Here is a 16665-nt window from a genome sequence, read left to right on the forward strand (position 1 = left end):
TACCGACCGATATGAACGGTTTGCTGTATAGTCCAGGGTATAATGACTCATATTACCATAACTGAAGCAGCAGATTTTGGCACTGTACCAGGATGTTTGTCCTCCGCCACTACCTTCTTCCTGATAGGCTGAAGGTATTCTGTGTTGTAACACTCCCTTCTGCAACGTCTGTTTTATTGCTCTCTAAGCAGCAAATCATTCATGCAGCTTTACTCTATGTGATCGCTAGTGTCACTTTTCGTGTACTGATTTCTGAATGACATTCATAGCCATCTTTAAATCATCACACCATTACTTCAATCCCTGCCACTTCATTCCCAGCTACTTGGGCTTCTTTTTGTTTTCTTTCTCACACTGCAACTGAAACTCATTCATATGCATCAAATCAAACCTGCACTCCTCGGCCCCACAAGTCAGTAAGCTTCTTTTTAAGGTGTGCTACCTCCTCACAGAACCTTTCGGTTTCCTCTTCTGATCAGTCCCACTATATGTTAGCTTGCTGCAGACAAGCTATCCAATCTTCAGTTAAACAATTAAGTGCTACCAGTTTCTGTACTCCATTAAGCTCCTTGTGTGACAATTTCCCTTGACTGATCTTCCAAGGAGCTTCATCCTTGGTTTCCCTTCACTGTTGGCTTAACCAGCGCACTCTCTGTATTGAGGCATCTTCCCCATCATGTATTGCTGGAGGAGTCTCCTCCAATCAAAATGACCAAAGTCCCCTGAATTCTTCATCCTGTTTTAGTAACAGCTAACTACCTAGCTCTCAGTTCTCATCAGAATCAAGTTTAATATCACAGGCATATGTCATGAAATTTGTTGATTTTGCAGCTTCAGTACATTACTAAGAACAACAATAAAAAACTGAATTACATTAAGTGTATATTTACATATATGATATAAATTAAGTAAGTAGTGCAAAAAAGTAATGAGGTAGTGTTCATGGGTTCAATGTCCATTCAGAAATCGGATGGCAGAGGGGAAGAAGCTGTTCCTGAGTTGCTGAGTGTGTGTCTTCAGGCTTCTGCACCTCCTTCCTGGGTGATGGGTGTCCTTAATGATTGATGCCACCTTTTTGAGGCTCAGTTTGTCTGGAGCCTGGTTGACATTGACCTGATGTGGGATGTACAAGATGATGGCTGAAAACTCTCGCGGCAGATAAAATAGATGACGCCTGATCGCGAGATGTTCCAGGTCGGGTGAGCAAGACTGGAATAATGCCGCCACGTTTGTACATCACAAGGGTTGATCATAAAGTATACTCCTCTTCATCTGTCTTTGAAAGACTTAGCAGTCCCATCTTGGTGGTGAATTGTGAAGCTGGTCCAACTCGAGTTTCCACTGAGTCAAAGTTACCCTCAAGTCCCACCGGCATCCCAGTTGTACCACATACATTCACCCTCAACAACAGTTATTGATTAGGCACAAAAATATTTGTATTGGCTAAAGATTAACTTTATTGGTTCAGTTAAACCCAGATATGCTGAATGAGAAAATTAGAGACTTGGTACAGGAACAGAAAAACTGGTAACTAAAAATATGACAAGGAAATGTATTAGTCACTCTCTGTTTGAGAAAGACAGTAAGTTTATTGTCAGATCATAAAGTCACCCAGAAAATTGTATTTCAATTTTAATCAAATGATAAGCATATGAAATAAAGTTGAAATAGCAATTGGTTTAGTTCAAATGGCTTGTTTGAAGCTCTAGACTTTGTTAGTTACACACAGAAGACCAGCTCACTCCAGCTGTGTTTACCACTCAGACTCAACAAGGTCAATCTTCATCAGTGTTCTTTGGCTTTGGATGCCTTGTGACTGTTCCCTCTTTGTCTCCTGGCTGGTATGCAATCCACTGTTTATTCCACATTTCGAAGATCTTTGCCAGTCTCCAAGTGTGTATGGCTTTTTCAATTTCAATTGCTGATGATTAAACAAATATTTTAATTATATTTTGTAAACTCATAAACTAATCACATGGTTAAACTACTATTTGTTATGGGCTATGAAGCTAGCTAACTCAAATGAGACAATGCACCTTAAATAACTGGAGAAGTTAACAAGGCAGGATTTGGATCAAATCCTGTATACTCAAAGAAAAAAAAAGACATTTACAAAATATTTTTCTTAATCTCTGACAAAGAGGCACAAATTCTACCACAATCTCGCCACACTTTACCAAAATATAATTCCCATGAAATATCTGGCACTTCAAACTATCAGAAAATCCTTCACAAACTTCCATTACTTTAAGCATTTCTCTCTCACTTTCTGAGCAAATCACAGAGAACAGGGGTAAAAATTAACAAGTTAGTTCAATGGCCATCCCATCCTGATGTGGTACAACATAGATACACCGTAAATTCCACCTTCCTACATCAAACCCACACTAACTATCTCCATCCCACCATTTCACTACTGATCCTACAGTATCTCCAATATTAGGAAAAATAAAATAGAAAAAAAACGTAGGAAAGGACTTTCGAGTTCTTCAATAGCAATCAACATATGGCAACAGTGATTAGTTTTATTTCTTCCTTTCAAACCCACCATCCTTAGCTCAGTATGTACTAACATCAACTTTCCCAGCTCATTCGAGAAGGCTTCTAGCAATTCACATTCACCACACACAATGGCGAACTACAAACTTTGTATTTGAAGACTTCAGTTTCAGATGAAATTTGGGATCCAAATGGACTTCATACTTTTTAAAGCTACACTGCTGCTCTTTAGTCTTCCACAGCTAATCATATATCATTGGGACCCTGAATTTAATCTCCTTTAATATCTTAAGATTTCAATTATATTACTCAAATTATTCTTCAAACAGAATAAGCCACTGATTTTGTTTTGAAGGCTAGAAATCTGATCTCAGCTGTTGAAGGAGGTAACTGACACCTTGCACATTCCAGCACATGAATCACCAGTCTCCGCAGGCAGCACATCAGCCTTTGCCACTTCCACCTGCTCGAATGGAATCCCACACATCTTCATCTTTCTCCCACCCATCCTCTGCTTTCCACTCTCTCTGGCTCCCTGGTCTGTTCATTTCCCACCCAAACCCTTCCCTTGTACTTTACAATGGTCCAACACTTGTCCCTTAACTGCCATCCTGTGTCCTGAACAGTCCTTCCAGGTGAGGCAAAGATTCACATGCACATTCACCAACCTGGTCCAATGCAGTTGGAGCTCATGATATGGCCTCATTTACCTCAGCAGGGCCCAGCACAGACTTGGCAACTGTTCTGCAGAGTGCCTGCACACTGTCCTGGGCTTCTGGTTGTATGTCATTTCAATTCTTCATACCTGTCCTTAGCCATCTCCACTACCATGTTAAGGTCAACATAGATCGGGAAACCACACGAAGCCTCTACACTCCGTCCGCCAGATAAAGCAAGATCTTCTAGTGGCCACCCATTTTAATTCTATTTCCCATTCCCATTCTGAAATGTCCATCCATGGCCTCCTCTACTGTCGCAATGAGGCCACACTCAGGTTGGAGGAGCAACACCTTATATTCTATCTGGGTAGTATCCAGCCTGATGGCATGAATATCAATTTCTCGAACTTTCATTTATTGCCCCCCCCCTTCACCATTCCCATTTCCCTCTCTCGCCTCATCTCCATACCTGCCCATCACCTCCCACTGGTGCTCCTCCCCCTTCCCTTTCTTCCATGGCCTTCTGTCCTCTCCTAGCAGATTTTCCCTTCTCAGCCCTTTGTCTCTTTTACCAAACAACTTCCCAACTCTTTACTTCACCTCCTCCACCCCCCCAGTTTCACCTATCACCAACCACCTTGTACCTCTTCCTCCTCTCCTCCCACCTTCTTGCTCTGACTTACCTTTGTCCCAGTCCCGATGAAGGGTCTCGGCCCAAAACGTCAACCATTTACTCTTTTCCATAGATACTGCCTGACCTGCTGAGTTCTTCCAGCATTTTGTGTGTGTTGCATAAACACTGAAATTTCCTTTGTTTACCTTATCTACCCCTCTCTTTCTCTCCAACCATTACCTGAACTGATTACCCTCTCCCACCAGGTCACTTGGTTCCACCAGCCCCTCACCCACATATCTATCTACCTGGGTTGCTTGATTCACTTTCTCTGCCCCACTCTCCCAATTGGTTTTGTCCATTCATTGTCCTCTTATTTGGTTCCACTATCATCCACCTGTCTGATTCAACACTTACTCTCCACATCTCTCACCCACCTCCATTTGCCCATTATCCTCCCACGATTTCATTCTACCTAACATCTAACAACTTCTGTCTAACCCTTCCTCTCACTTCGAATACTGTCTGTCTTTCCTCTTTGAAGGTCTCATCCTGAAGCATCAGCCATCCTCTTGCTTCCACACATGCTGTTTGATCGAATGAGTTCTTCTGGCAGTTCATTTCTTTGTAAAGATTCCTACAATTTCTGCAGGAATCTTACAGAAACAGTTTGTGATTCACTAACCCATCGTTCCAAGCATGAGGTCAGAAATGTCTGCTTGGTCACTGACATCAAGGTTAGAATTTTGAATAGAGAATGACTGAGGAGGTATTTAATTTGTTTGAAGATCCTATTTTCAAACGAAATGTTAATTTGAGAATCTGCATGCCCAATCACATTAAAAATAATGTGTCCTCTTTCCAGAGACTTGATCAACATCCCACCTTGAAACAGAGGCACAATTAGAGTATTTAAAACCATAAAAGGAATGGACAAATCCTGTAGAGTAGTTATACATGCCCAGATTAATGTGGCAAACTTATTTGTACTAGCTGCAGTTTTCTGCAGTGAACCTGAAATGGTCCTAGATGTTGTTGAACTTTTGAGCATCTCATAGTCAGCTAGAGACTAAACGGATCACTCAGAGTTGAAGATATTTGTTGCTCTTTTGATTCATTGCATCAGGACTCATTTAAATGGGTTGGGGTTTATTCTCTCTGTCCTTTCTATAGTTGACAATTTGGAGATGAGTGGAACATCTGTTCCATGTCTGTTGGTTTCTGATACCTGTGTTAGTAGAAGTCTAACCACAAATTGATGGCTCAGAGAGAAGGAATGCAAACACTCATTCCATCTGTATGGTGGGGGTCTCAGAGGGGAGCAAGTCCAGAGAAGATACCCATGATTGGAAAAGGGATACCTGATGGTTTCTTGGAGAAAAAGACAACATGTTTCTTTTGAAATACATCATAAGGGTCAGTTTCAGGTCACTGGAATCTTCCACTTTTTGATCCTTTAGTCAGCATGTGAAAAGGAGAGAGCTACCTGGCCTTGTCCACATCCATAAATATAATTCTGGAAAGCCAGTGAGTTAGCAAATGTTTATATGCAGATAAATCAGGAATGGCAGTCAACAAACAAATTATCTGTTTGTTGGTATCAGGCTGTAGCAGCACAAAAAATAATTCATTCAGCCCATTGGGAAAGAGCCAACTCTTTCAAGGGAAAATCAAATGCCTTTTTTCTCACAAGATGTCACTTCCATGTCATAACCAAGAGAAAATCGGCAGATGCTGAAAATCCAAGCAACACACACAAGGTACTAGAGGAACTCATCAGGACAGGCAGCATCTAGGAAAAAAGTACAGACGATGTTTCTGGTCGAAACCCTTCAGCAAGACCCATCATATATCATTGCAATTTTCCCTCCCTCGTTTCGAAAGGATCGACAATACTGTTGCATCTGTATCCACACCCTTTCTGAATCCTCATCATTTGTTCCAAGAAAAGTTTATGGTGCCAAACACTTTTGATGTGAACCCTTCAGTCATTCACCTCTCAACCACCTGAAACAATTGTGCTCTATTTATCAAAAGAAGCGTTCCAACAACATGCATAGCTTACTTTGCAGAGAAGTTCTTGTTTTTTCCACACTTTCCACATGCCTGAGTGAGCAATGGTTAAAAGACTTTATCTCATTCAGGAATTTTGACTCTCCCATTCTTGCTTTCTGTGCTTCTTTCAGGGCCTTTGTCAACATTATCAAATCCCAGGGGTTCTGACTTAAAAAATACATAATCCAAATTATATTTTCATATATTGCTAATTCGGATTTACAGTGCAGTTTATTTTCAAATTTAACATTAAAAAATCTGGTGTCTATAGGACTGGAAGAGGTTTCAGAGAAAGGGACAATCAAACAGAGGGATTTAAAATGATATGTCGAGTGCATTACGACAGAAACATTTAAATAGGATTATTCAAATGCTGGGAACCAACTATGGGTCCAAGCAGACGACAGTGTACGATTAAACTCTTATATAACCATATAACAATTACAGCACGGAAACAGGCTATCTCGGCCCTTCTAGTCCATGCCGAACGATTACTCTCACCTAGTCCCACCGACCTGCACTCAGCCCATAACCCTCCATTCCTTTCCTGTCCATATACCTATCCAATTTTACTTTAAATGACAATACCGAACCTGCCTCTACCACTTCTACTGGAAGCTCGTTCCACACAGCTACCACTCTCTGAGTAAAGAAATTCCCCCTTGTGTTACCCTTAAACTTTTGCCCCCTAACTTTCAACTCATGTCCTCTTGTTTGAATCTCCCCTACTCTCAATGGAAAAAGCCTATCCACGTCAACTCTATCTATCCCCCTCAATTTTAAATACTTCTATCAAGTCCCCCCTCAACCTTATATGCTCCAAAGAATAAAGACCTAACTTGCTCAACCTTTCTCTGTAACTTAGGTTCTGAAACCCAGGTAACATTCTAGTAAATCTTCTCTGTACTCTCTTTATTTTGTTGACATCTTTCCTATAATTCAGTGACCAGAACTGTACACTATACTCCAAATTCAGCCTTACCAATGCCTTGTACAATTTTAACATTACATCCCAACTCCTATACTCAATGCTCTGATTTATAAAGGCCAGCATACCAAAAGCTTTCTTCACCATCCTATCCACATGAGATTCCACCCTCAGGGAACTATGCACCATTATTCCTAGATCACTCTATTCTACTGCATTCCTCAATGCCCTACCATTTACCATGTATGTCCTATTTGGATTATTCCTACCAAAATGTAGCACCTCACACTTATCAGCATTAAACTCCATCTGCCATTGTTCAGCCCACTCTTCTAACTGGCCTAAATCTCTCTGCAAGCTTTGAAAACCTACTTCATTATCCACAACGCCACCTATCTTAGTATCATCTGCATACTTACTAATCCAATTTACCACCCCATCATGCAGATCATTAATGTATATAACAAACAACATCGGATCCAGTACAGATCCCTGAGGCACACCACTAGTCACCGGCCTCCAACCTGACAAACAGTTATCCACCACTACTCTCTGGCATCTCCCATCCAGCCACTGTTGAATACATTTTATTACTTCAATATTAATACCTAACGATTGAACCTTCCTAACTAACCTTCTGTGTGGAACCTTGTCAAAGAGCTTACTGAAGTCCATATAGAAAACATCCACTGCTTTACCCTCGTCAACTTTCCTAGTAACCTCTTCAAAAAATTCAATAAGATTTGTCAAACATGACCTTCCACGCACAAATCCATGTTGACTGCTCCTAATCAGACCCTGTCTATCCAGATAATTATATAAACCATCTCTAAGAATACTTTCCATTAATATACCCACCACTGACATCAAACTTACAGGCCGATAATTGCTAGGTTTACTCTTAGAACCCTTTTTAAACAATGGAACCACATGAGCAATACGCCAATCCTCCAGCGCCATCCCCGTTTCTAATGACATTTGAAATATTTCTGTCAGAGCCCCTGCTATTTCTACACTAACTTCCCTCAAGGTCCTAGGGAATATCCTGTCAGGATCTGGAGATTTATCCACTTTTATATTCCTTAAAATCTCTAGTACTTCCTCCTCTTTAATCGTCATAGTTTCCATAACTTCCCTACTTGTTTCTCTTACCTTACACAATTCAATATCCTTCTCCTTAGTGAATACCGAAGAAAAGAAATTGTTCAAAATCTCCCCCATCTCTTTTGGCTCCATACATAGCTTCTTGGGCTTCCAGCTGGATATAGGTATCAATTATGACCAATGTCTTGATAACAAACTCTGGCATTTTCTTCAGGGATGATGCCAGGGTATGCCTAGTCTGGTGGTATTTATACCACCATAGTTTGTCCCTCCTGATTAGTTAGTCCTCATCCAACCAGTTTTGTGCTTTCCCACCATACTTACAATTGAATTCAAAGATTTACAATGGTAAAGGAAGCCATTGAACTAAAATTAGAGGAAAACTATTTCAACCAAAATGAAGGTCTCGCTCTAACTAAGAACACTGTTCTTCAGAAATGGCTGTAAACTGAATTTCCCAAAATGCACAAATAAGCAATTTCCCCAAAAATAATATTGTGAAATCTTAGGTCTCAACTGCCCTTGTTTGGGGAGTGATTTGCAAAGAATAGAGAGGAGACCAATCTGAGTGATAAGAGTTGCCACCAGTCAATGAAAAAAAAGGTGCTCGTGGTAGATGGTGGCATTTTGTGCTGGAACTCCAGTATGCTGGAAGTTCAAGAGTGTCAGAAGTGTGTGCAGTTGCCATTACTAGGGAGAAGGTCCTTAACAAACTGAAACGAAGGTAAGATGGTGTACACATTAGGGTTCTAAAGGAGGTGGCTGAAGAGATTGTGGAGGCAATAGTAATGAATATTGTAGTAATAAATACAATAATAAATACAATAAATAAATAATAAATACAATAGTAATAAATACATCACCTTTCACAATAGTAATGATCTTTAAAGAATCACTAAATTCTGGGATGGTTCCGGAAGACAGGAAAACTGCAAATGTCTCTCCACTCTTCAAAAAGGAAAAGAGGCAGAAGAAAGGAAATTATAGGCCAATTAGTCTGACCTCAGTGGTTGGGAAGATGTTGGAGAAAATTGTTAAGGATGTACTTTCGGGGTACTTGGAGGCACATGATAAAATACACCATAGTCAGCATGGTTTCCTCAAGGGAAAAACTTACCTGACAAATCTGTTAGAATTATTTGAAGAAATAATAAGCAGGATAGAAAAGGATAATCAGTGAATGTTGTGTACTTGGATTTTCAGAACACCTTTGACAAGGTGCCATGCATGAGGCTGCTTAACAAGTTCAGAGCCCATGGTTTTATGGGAAAGATACTAGCACAGATAAAACATTGGCTAATTGGCGGGAGGCAACAAGTGTGAAAAAGGGAGCCTTTCTGACTGGTTGCCGGTGAGTAGTGGTGGCACCGATTCTTTTTATGTTATTTGTCAATGACTTGAATGACAAAATTGATGGCTTTGTTGCAAAGTTTGCAGACAATACAATGATAGGTGAAGGGGTGGGTTGTTTTGAGGAAGCAAGGAGGCTGTAGAAGGACTTAGACAGATTTGGAGAATGGGCAAACAAGTGGCAGATGGAATACAGTACCAGGAAGTCTATGGCCATGCACTTTGGTAGAAGAAATTAAAGGATAGGCTATTTTCTAAATGGAAAGAAAATACAAAACTCTGAGGTGCAAAGGGGCTTGGGAGTCCTTGTGCAGGATTCCCTACAGGTTAATTTGCAGGCTGAGGTGGTGATGCCATGTTAGTGTTCATTTCAGCAGTAGAATATAAAAGGATGTAATGCTGAGACTTTATAAAGCATTGATGAGGCCTCACTTAGCATACTGTGAGCAGTTTTGAGTCCCTTATCTTAGCAAGGATGTGCTGAAACTAGAGAGGTTTCAAAGGAGGTTCATGGAAATGATTCCAGGATTGGATGACTTGTCATATAGAGAGGATCTGATGGCTCTGGCCTGTATTCAGTTAAATTCCAAAGAATGAACAGTGACTTAATTGAAAGGCCTCGATAAAGTGTGTGTAGAGAGCATGTTTCCTACAGTGGGAGAGCCTAGGACCAGAGGACACAGGTTCAGAATAGAGGGGCATCCTTTTAGAAAGGTGCCGAGGAGGAATTCATTTAGCCAGAGAGTGGTGAATCTGTGGAATTTGTTGCCACACTTGGCTGTGGGGGCAAAGTCTTTATGTATGTTGTAGCCCGGGGAAAAGTACACACTCAGGACAACAACTACTTTTTTGGGTTTTAATTCTTTTATCTGTTTTTGATGTTTAAGTGCCAGAAGAGGGTCTTAAAATAAAATGAATGACTTTACAATCAGGCCCCGCCATTACAATCTCCATTTAACCTTCGATCCACACACTTGTGTCTCGACCAATTGCATATGCAGTATAAAAATACAAAGAAAATCGCACAAAACTAATACAGTACTAATACAGCAGTAGCAATTCTACTTGGCCAGTGAGGAACTTTGCAAGCCACGCTATCCAGCGCCGAGTTCTTTACTCGTGAACATCTTTCCTCACCATGCCCAGCGTCCCTGCGAGGAACTCAATTCCAAAGCCCCACCAGCTCCTGCAGCAGAAAGCAAAATGGTCTCCCCACTATCCCGCGTGTGCATAATGACATCACCATCTCCACTTAAAGGCACAGACACCTATTCTAGCATTACCCAGATGACTGCCTAAGTACACTTTTAAACAATGATGAATAGCATTCGATGGTCACCCGCTTACATGTATATTTAAAGCAGAGGTTAATAGATTCTTGTTTGGTCAGAGCATGAAGGGATACAGGGTCAAGGCAGGAGATTGAGGTGAGGGGAAAATGGATCAGCCATAATGGAATGGCAGAACAGGCTAGATGAGCCAAATGGGCTAATTCTGGTCCTATACCTTATGGTCTTCTGGTGGGTTATGCTAAACGTGAAGAAATGGAGAAAGCTCACACAAACACAGAGAAAGCTCGTGTAGAACACGTTTAGAGGCTATATTAAGTGTACTCAGGGAAGAGTGTGAAGCTGAAGCTGCCTTAGCAAGGGCAAAGATATATGAAGCAGCATCTTAAATAGTGGCCAGACTACAACCAGAATTTGTCATGCTTTTCTGTCACAACAGGCAGTGCAGTTTACTAAAGAATATGTCCAAATGCTCTTTGGTTATTAAAAAAAATGCTCCAGCTCTACAAGGAGAAGCTAGGCACTCCACGCAGCCAACGTGCCTCTCACATAATCCAGGTATTGACAGCCAAGATCTACAGTGGCAAAGACTCACAACACCCACTTCTGCAGTAACATCACAGCAAAATCCTACCAATATCAGAGGCTTTTCACTTAGTCTGCAAACCAAAGAGATGGTTATCAGTAATGGGAAGAAGAGGCCAGAGGTCCATGAACCAATCCTCATTAGGGAAATGAAAGCAGAGAGGGTGAGTAGCTTTAAATTCTATGGAGTTAACATATCAGAGGATCTGTCCTGGGACCAGCATGTACTGTAAGTCCCATCACAAAGAAGGCACAACAGCACCTCTGATTTCTTAAAAATTTGTGTATATTCGGCATATCACCAAGAACTTTGATAAACTTCCATTGATGCACAGTAGGTAGTATCCTGACTGGTTGCATCATTACCTGGTATGGAAACGCCAATGCCCAGGAATGGAAAGTAGTGGATACAGCCTAGTCCGTCACAGGCAAAACACTTTCTGCCATTGAGTACATTTAAATGCAGTACTGTCACAAGAAAACAGCGTCCATCATCAAAGACCCCCGCCATCCAGGCCAAGCTCTCCTCTCACTGCCACCATTGGGCAGGAGGCACAGGAGTCTTAGCTCTCACAGCACCAGGTTCCGGAACAGTTATTACCCTACAACCATCAGGCTCCTGAACCAATGTGGATAACTTCACTCACAACAATTCTGAACTGATTCTATGACCTATAGACTCACTTTCAAGTACTCGTTACAACTCTTGTTCTCAGTATTATTTTTATTTGGACAGTTTATTATGTTCTGCGCATTGATTGTTTGTTGGTCTTCATCTGTTAGTGTATAATTTCATTTTTTTCCACAAATGCTTGCAAGAAAATGAATCTCAAGGTAATATATGGATAATACATTTATTTGAACAAATGTTTGTTGAATGTAGCCCGGCTAGAATGTAGGTGGAAGCTGATCTGCTAATGAACAACAAACTTACCAGCAGCTAATACCTGGAAGCATGCTTTCGTAAGAGGTGGCTCAGAATTTGTAATATTTTATTTTACATGTAAGGGGAGTTTGGAGAAAACATGAGTACTGACATTTATTACTTACAATTTAAACTGATCAGATATACATTTTGTCCCAGATGGTTGCAAACAAGTTCCGCAGTTCATTGTGTTACTGCAGCAAAGAATTCCACTCTAATCGCAAAGGTGTAATGCACTGATTTTTTGCCTTTCTCCAGACACCTGCTTTATAAAAAGAGATTAATAAATTGTTGATGGAGATTTTCTAATCATTACATAGATCTAATAATTTAAAAAAAGAACAAAATGTGCATTTCCCAAGGAACATCTGATGATGGTGTGCAGGCTACTTTCAAGAGAGTAAATCCAAGCAAAGCACCAGGTCTGGAGAGAGTAACTGGCCAAGTACTGAAGACCTGTGCTGACCAACTGACTGGGGTATTCACAGATATCTTCAACCTCTCGCTCCAGCAGTGTGGGATACCCACCTGCTTCACGCTGGCTTCAATTGTACCAATGCCCAAGTAGAGTGTGTTAACCTGTCTAAATGACTATCACCCAGTGGCACTTGCATCCACAGTAATGAAGTGTTTTGAGAGGCTGGTGTTGAAGCATATCAGCTCCTGTCTGAGTGGTGACTTGGATCAGCTTCAATTCACCTACCAAAGCAACGGGTCTACAGCAGATGCCGTCTTGTTGGCTCTTCACACAACCCTGGAACATCTGGACACCAAAGCTGCATAGATCAGGATGCTCTTTATTGATTACATCTCGGCATTTAACACCATCATCCCCTCAAAACTAAATCAGACCTGGGCCTCAATACCCCCTTGTGCAATTGGATCCTGGATTTCCTCACTTGTAGATTCCAGTCAGTTCAGATTGGCCAAAACATGTCCCCCACAATCTGCATCAGCACAGGAGCACTGCAGGGATGTGTACTTACCCCCTGCTTTACTCACTTTACACCTATGACTGTGTGGCTAAGTACAGTTCCAACACCTTATACAAGTTTGCTGAGCACACCACTGTTGCGGGCTCTATCAAAGGGGGTGATGAATTATTATATACAAGGGAGATTGAAAACTTGGCTAAGTGGTGTAATAACAACAACCTCTCAGTCAATGTCAATAAGACCAAGGAACTGATTATTGACTTCAGGAGAGGGAAACCAGAGGTCCATGAGCCAGTCCTCATGGGAGGATCAGAGGTGGAGGAGGTCAGTAACTTTAAATTCTTGGGTGTCACTCTTTGAAAGGACCTGTCCTGAACCCATCATATACATGTAGCCTCCGTGCCTCCAGTTGACCCTGTTCACCTCAAACAATTTAGCCTTCGCTCTACCCGGAAAAGATACTCAGAAAGCGTTTCCCCTTTCTCCTGACATAGGCCCTGAAACCCCCCTAAAAGCTCCACCGTCACCAGGAACAAATGTGCCAGGGGCATCCCTCGTTTAAAAGTGATCTCCGTGGCGTGGTGTTCCTGATGTTCGCCACCATCCGACGTGCCTGCAACACCGAGAGCTTCTGTAGCTCAGGCCTCACCAGCACCCCAGCTGGGAATCTCGATTCCCCCTCGAGATCCTCCGGGTGTCCACTAAAGAGGCTTCACCCTCAGGCACTCCAGAGTATCTGGGGATCCCCATCACTCTCGCTACGTCACCGGGCCGTACCACCCTGGGCTTTGACTGGGCACACCATACAGTTCCCGTGTCCCACCCGGTGTGACCACATTTCTCCTTAAGGGCAGCTTGAAACATGGGGTGCACCGACAGGGTCTCCGAAAAGTCCTCACCCGCCTTCTCCTTGCAATACCCATAACCCAAACATATGAGACACAGGATCCTATTACAGCATTACAGAGAAGCCATTTCATTATAAAATACAGAGAAGCCATTTTGTTAGCCTGAACAGTTAACACCACTGTTACTGGTACTGAAAACCCTACATACATATAATTTCAAAGAAAGCATGACCTCAGGAGTCTGCAGAGATTCAGCATGTCATTGAAAACCTAGGCAAACTTCTATAGATGTGTGGTGGAAAGTGTGCTGACTGGCTCTATTACGGGCTAGTACGGGAAGAGCAATGCCTTTGAGCAGAAAATCCAAAAAAAAAGGTAGTGGATTTGGCCCAGTACATCACGGTAAAACCCTCCCAACCACTGAGCACATTGACATGATTTGTTGCCGTGGAAAAGCAGCATCAAAGATCCTCCCCACCCAGGCCAGGCTTTCTTCTCACTGCTGCCATCAGTGAGAGTAAACGTTCGGCACGGACTAGAAGGGCCGAGATGGCCTGTTTCCGTGCTGTAATTGTTATATGGTTATCAGCTAGAAGGTACAGGTGCCTCAGGACGTGCACCACCAGGTTCAAGAACAGTTACTACCCCTCAACCATCAGGCTCTTGAACAAAGGGGGATAGCTACACTCATTTAAAGACTCTGTTATATTGTTATTTCTGTCTCATTATTTATTGCTAATTATTTGTCTACATTGCAGTTTGTTTACAGTTAACTCTTCATGCTGTGTATAGCTTACAGTTACTGTTCTAAGGATTTGCTAAGTATGCCTGCAGAAAACAAATCTCAGGGTTGTGTGTGGTGACATGTATGTACTCTGATAATAAATTTTACTTTGAACTTTGACTTTCTATTTACTCATACAAGTCTGAGAATGTAAACTGGTCCTTTTTCCTATTGGGCAGCATATAAAGAACACGAATCATCATTGTTAGTATACTATCAAGACATTTCAAATTATTAATGTGTATTATTTCTTTGGGTCTGGTTTTCTCATGAAAAGGAAGTTTTCCCTTTTATACTGAACTGTTCATGAGAAAAAGGCAACCCTTGTTAAAAAGTGAAATGACTTTAAACTATCACGACCAATACCTACAGATAACCTATATTGACAAACAGTATGACAAATATCCAAATATAGAATTTCCTCAGGACATTATATAAAGAGTATTTTTAAGCACTCTAAAACTATGTTATAATTCTCATATTTTGGTTAGAAAATACACATTTTGGTGATTGTTCTTGTGATTTAGTTAAAGATTTCAAGATTCAAAAACTTTATTGTCATTCTAACCATACATCAGCTCTGCAGGGCAGAATGAGACACTGTTTCCCAGGAGCAGTGCAATCATAACATAACAAACGCAACACTAAATAATAAACATAACAATAAATAGTAAAACACAACAGCCACAAGGAAGCTGAACTAAGGAAATGAAGTAATTTCCAAAGGAGGCACTCTCAGTAATCTGCACAAACACTGCAAAATGGTGTAATCCTAGCCACACAAGTATTCATGTAAACTTATTGTAAAATAACATATTTTAATTTTCATAATTTAGATTTTTTACATTTTGCACATCACAGTTATTCACAAGTAATCAATCGGTCTGATTATGAGTCAGCAGAAGAGAGACTTCATTAAAAGCCTCAGTACATGGATAAGGCAAACCCGAGGAAATCTGCAGATGCTGGAAATTCAAACACACACACACAAAATGCTGGTGGAACACAACAGGCCAGGCAGCATCTATAGGAAGTACAGTTGACATTTTGGGTCGAGACTATTCGTCAAGACTAACTGAAAAAAGAGATGGTACAAGATTTGAAAGTGGGAGGGGGAGGGGGAAATGCGAAATGATAGGAGAAGACCGGAGGGGTTGGGATGAAGCTAAGAGCTGGAAAGGTGATTGACGAAAGGGATACAGAGCTGGAGAAGAGAAAGGATCATGGGACGGGAGGCCTCGGGAGAAAGAAAGGGGGAGGGGAGCACCAGAGGGAGATGGAGAACAGGCAAAGTGATGGACAGAGAGAGAGTCAAAAAAGGGAGGGGGGAAAAATAAATATATCAGGGATGGGGTAAGAAGGGGAGGAGGGGCATTAACGGAAGTTAGAGAAATCAATGTTCATGCCATCAGGTTAGAGGCTACCTAGATGGAATATAAGGTGTTGTTCTTCCAACCTGAGTGTGGCTTCATCTCAACAGTAGAGGCGGCAATGGATTGACATATCAGAATGGGAATGGGACGTGGAATTAAAATGTGTGGCCACTGGGAGATCCTGCTTTCTCTGGTGGACAGTCCTTCCAGGTGAGGCGACACTTCACCTGTGAGTCAGCTGGTGTGGTATACTGCGTCCGGTGCTCCCAGTGTGGCCTTTTATATATTGGTGAGACCCGACGCAGACTGGGAGACCATTTTGCTGAACACCTATGCTCTATCTGCCAGAGAAAGCAGGACCTCCCAGTGGCCACACATTTTAATTCCATGTCCCATTCCCATTCTGATTTGTCTATCCATGGACTCCTCTATTGTCAAAATGAACCCAAACTCAGGTTGGAGGAACGACACCTTATATACCGGCTGGGTAGCCTCCAACCTGATGGCATGAACATTGACTTCTCTAACTTCCATTAATGCCCCTCCTCCCCTTCTTACCCCATCCCTGATTTATTTCCCCCCTCCCTTTTTTCCCCTCTCTCTGCCCATCAATCTTTGTCTGTTCTCCATCTCCCTCTAGTGCTCCCCTCCCCCTCCCTTTCTTTCTCCCTCAGCCTCCCATCCCATGATCCTTTTCCTTCTCCAGCTCTGTATCACT

The 16665-nt window shown here is 41.8% G+C and overlaps 1 protein-coding gene across 1 annotated transcript in view; it reads right to left on the reverse strand.

The window, feature by feature from the left end:
* Positions 1-1433: 1433 nt before the first annotated feature.
* Positions 1434-16665, reverse strand: part of LOC140738123 (uncharacterized) — an 85946-nt gene continuing 70714 nt past the window's right edge. Inside the window, exon 4 of the mRNA XM_073065269.1 lies at positions 1434-1921. Within this exon, the coding sequence (XP_072921370.1) occupies positions 1754-1921 (168 nt within the window). The 3' untranslated portion in view covers positions 1434-1753. The remainder of the gene's footprint in view (positions 1922-16665) is intronic.

This window comes from Hemitrygon akajei, chromosome 13 (genome assembly GCF_048418815.1).
Source record: "Hemitrygon akajei chromosome 13, sHemAka1.3, whole genome shotgun sequence".
Taxonomy (NCBI): Eukaryota; Metazoa; Chordata; class Chondrichthyes; order Myliobatiformes; family Dasyatidae; genus Hemitrygon; species Hemitrygon akajei.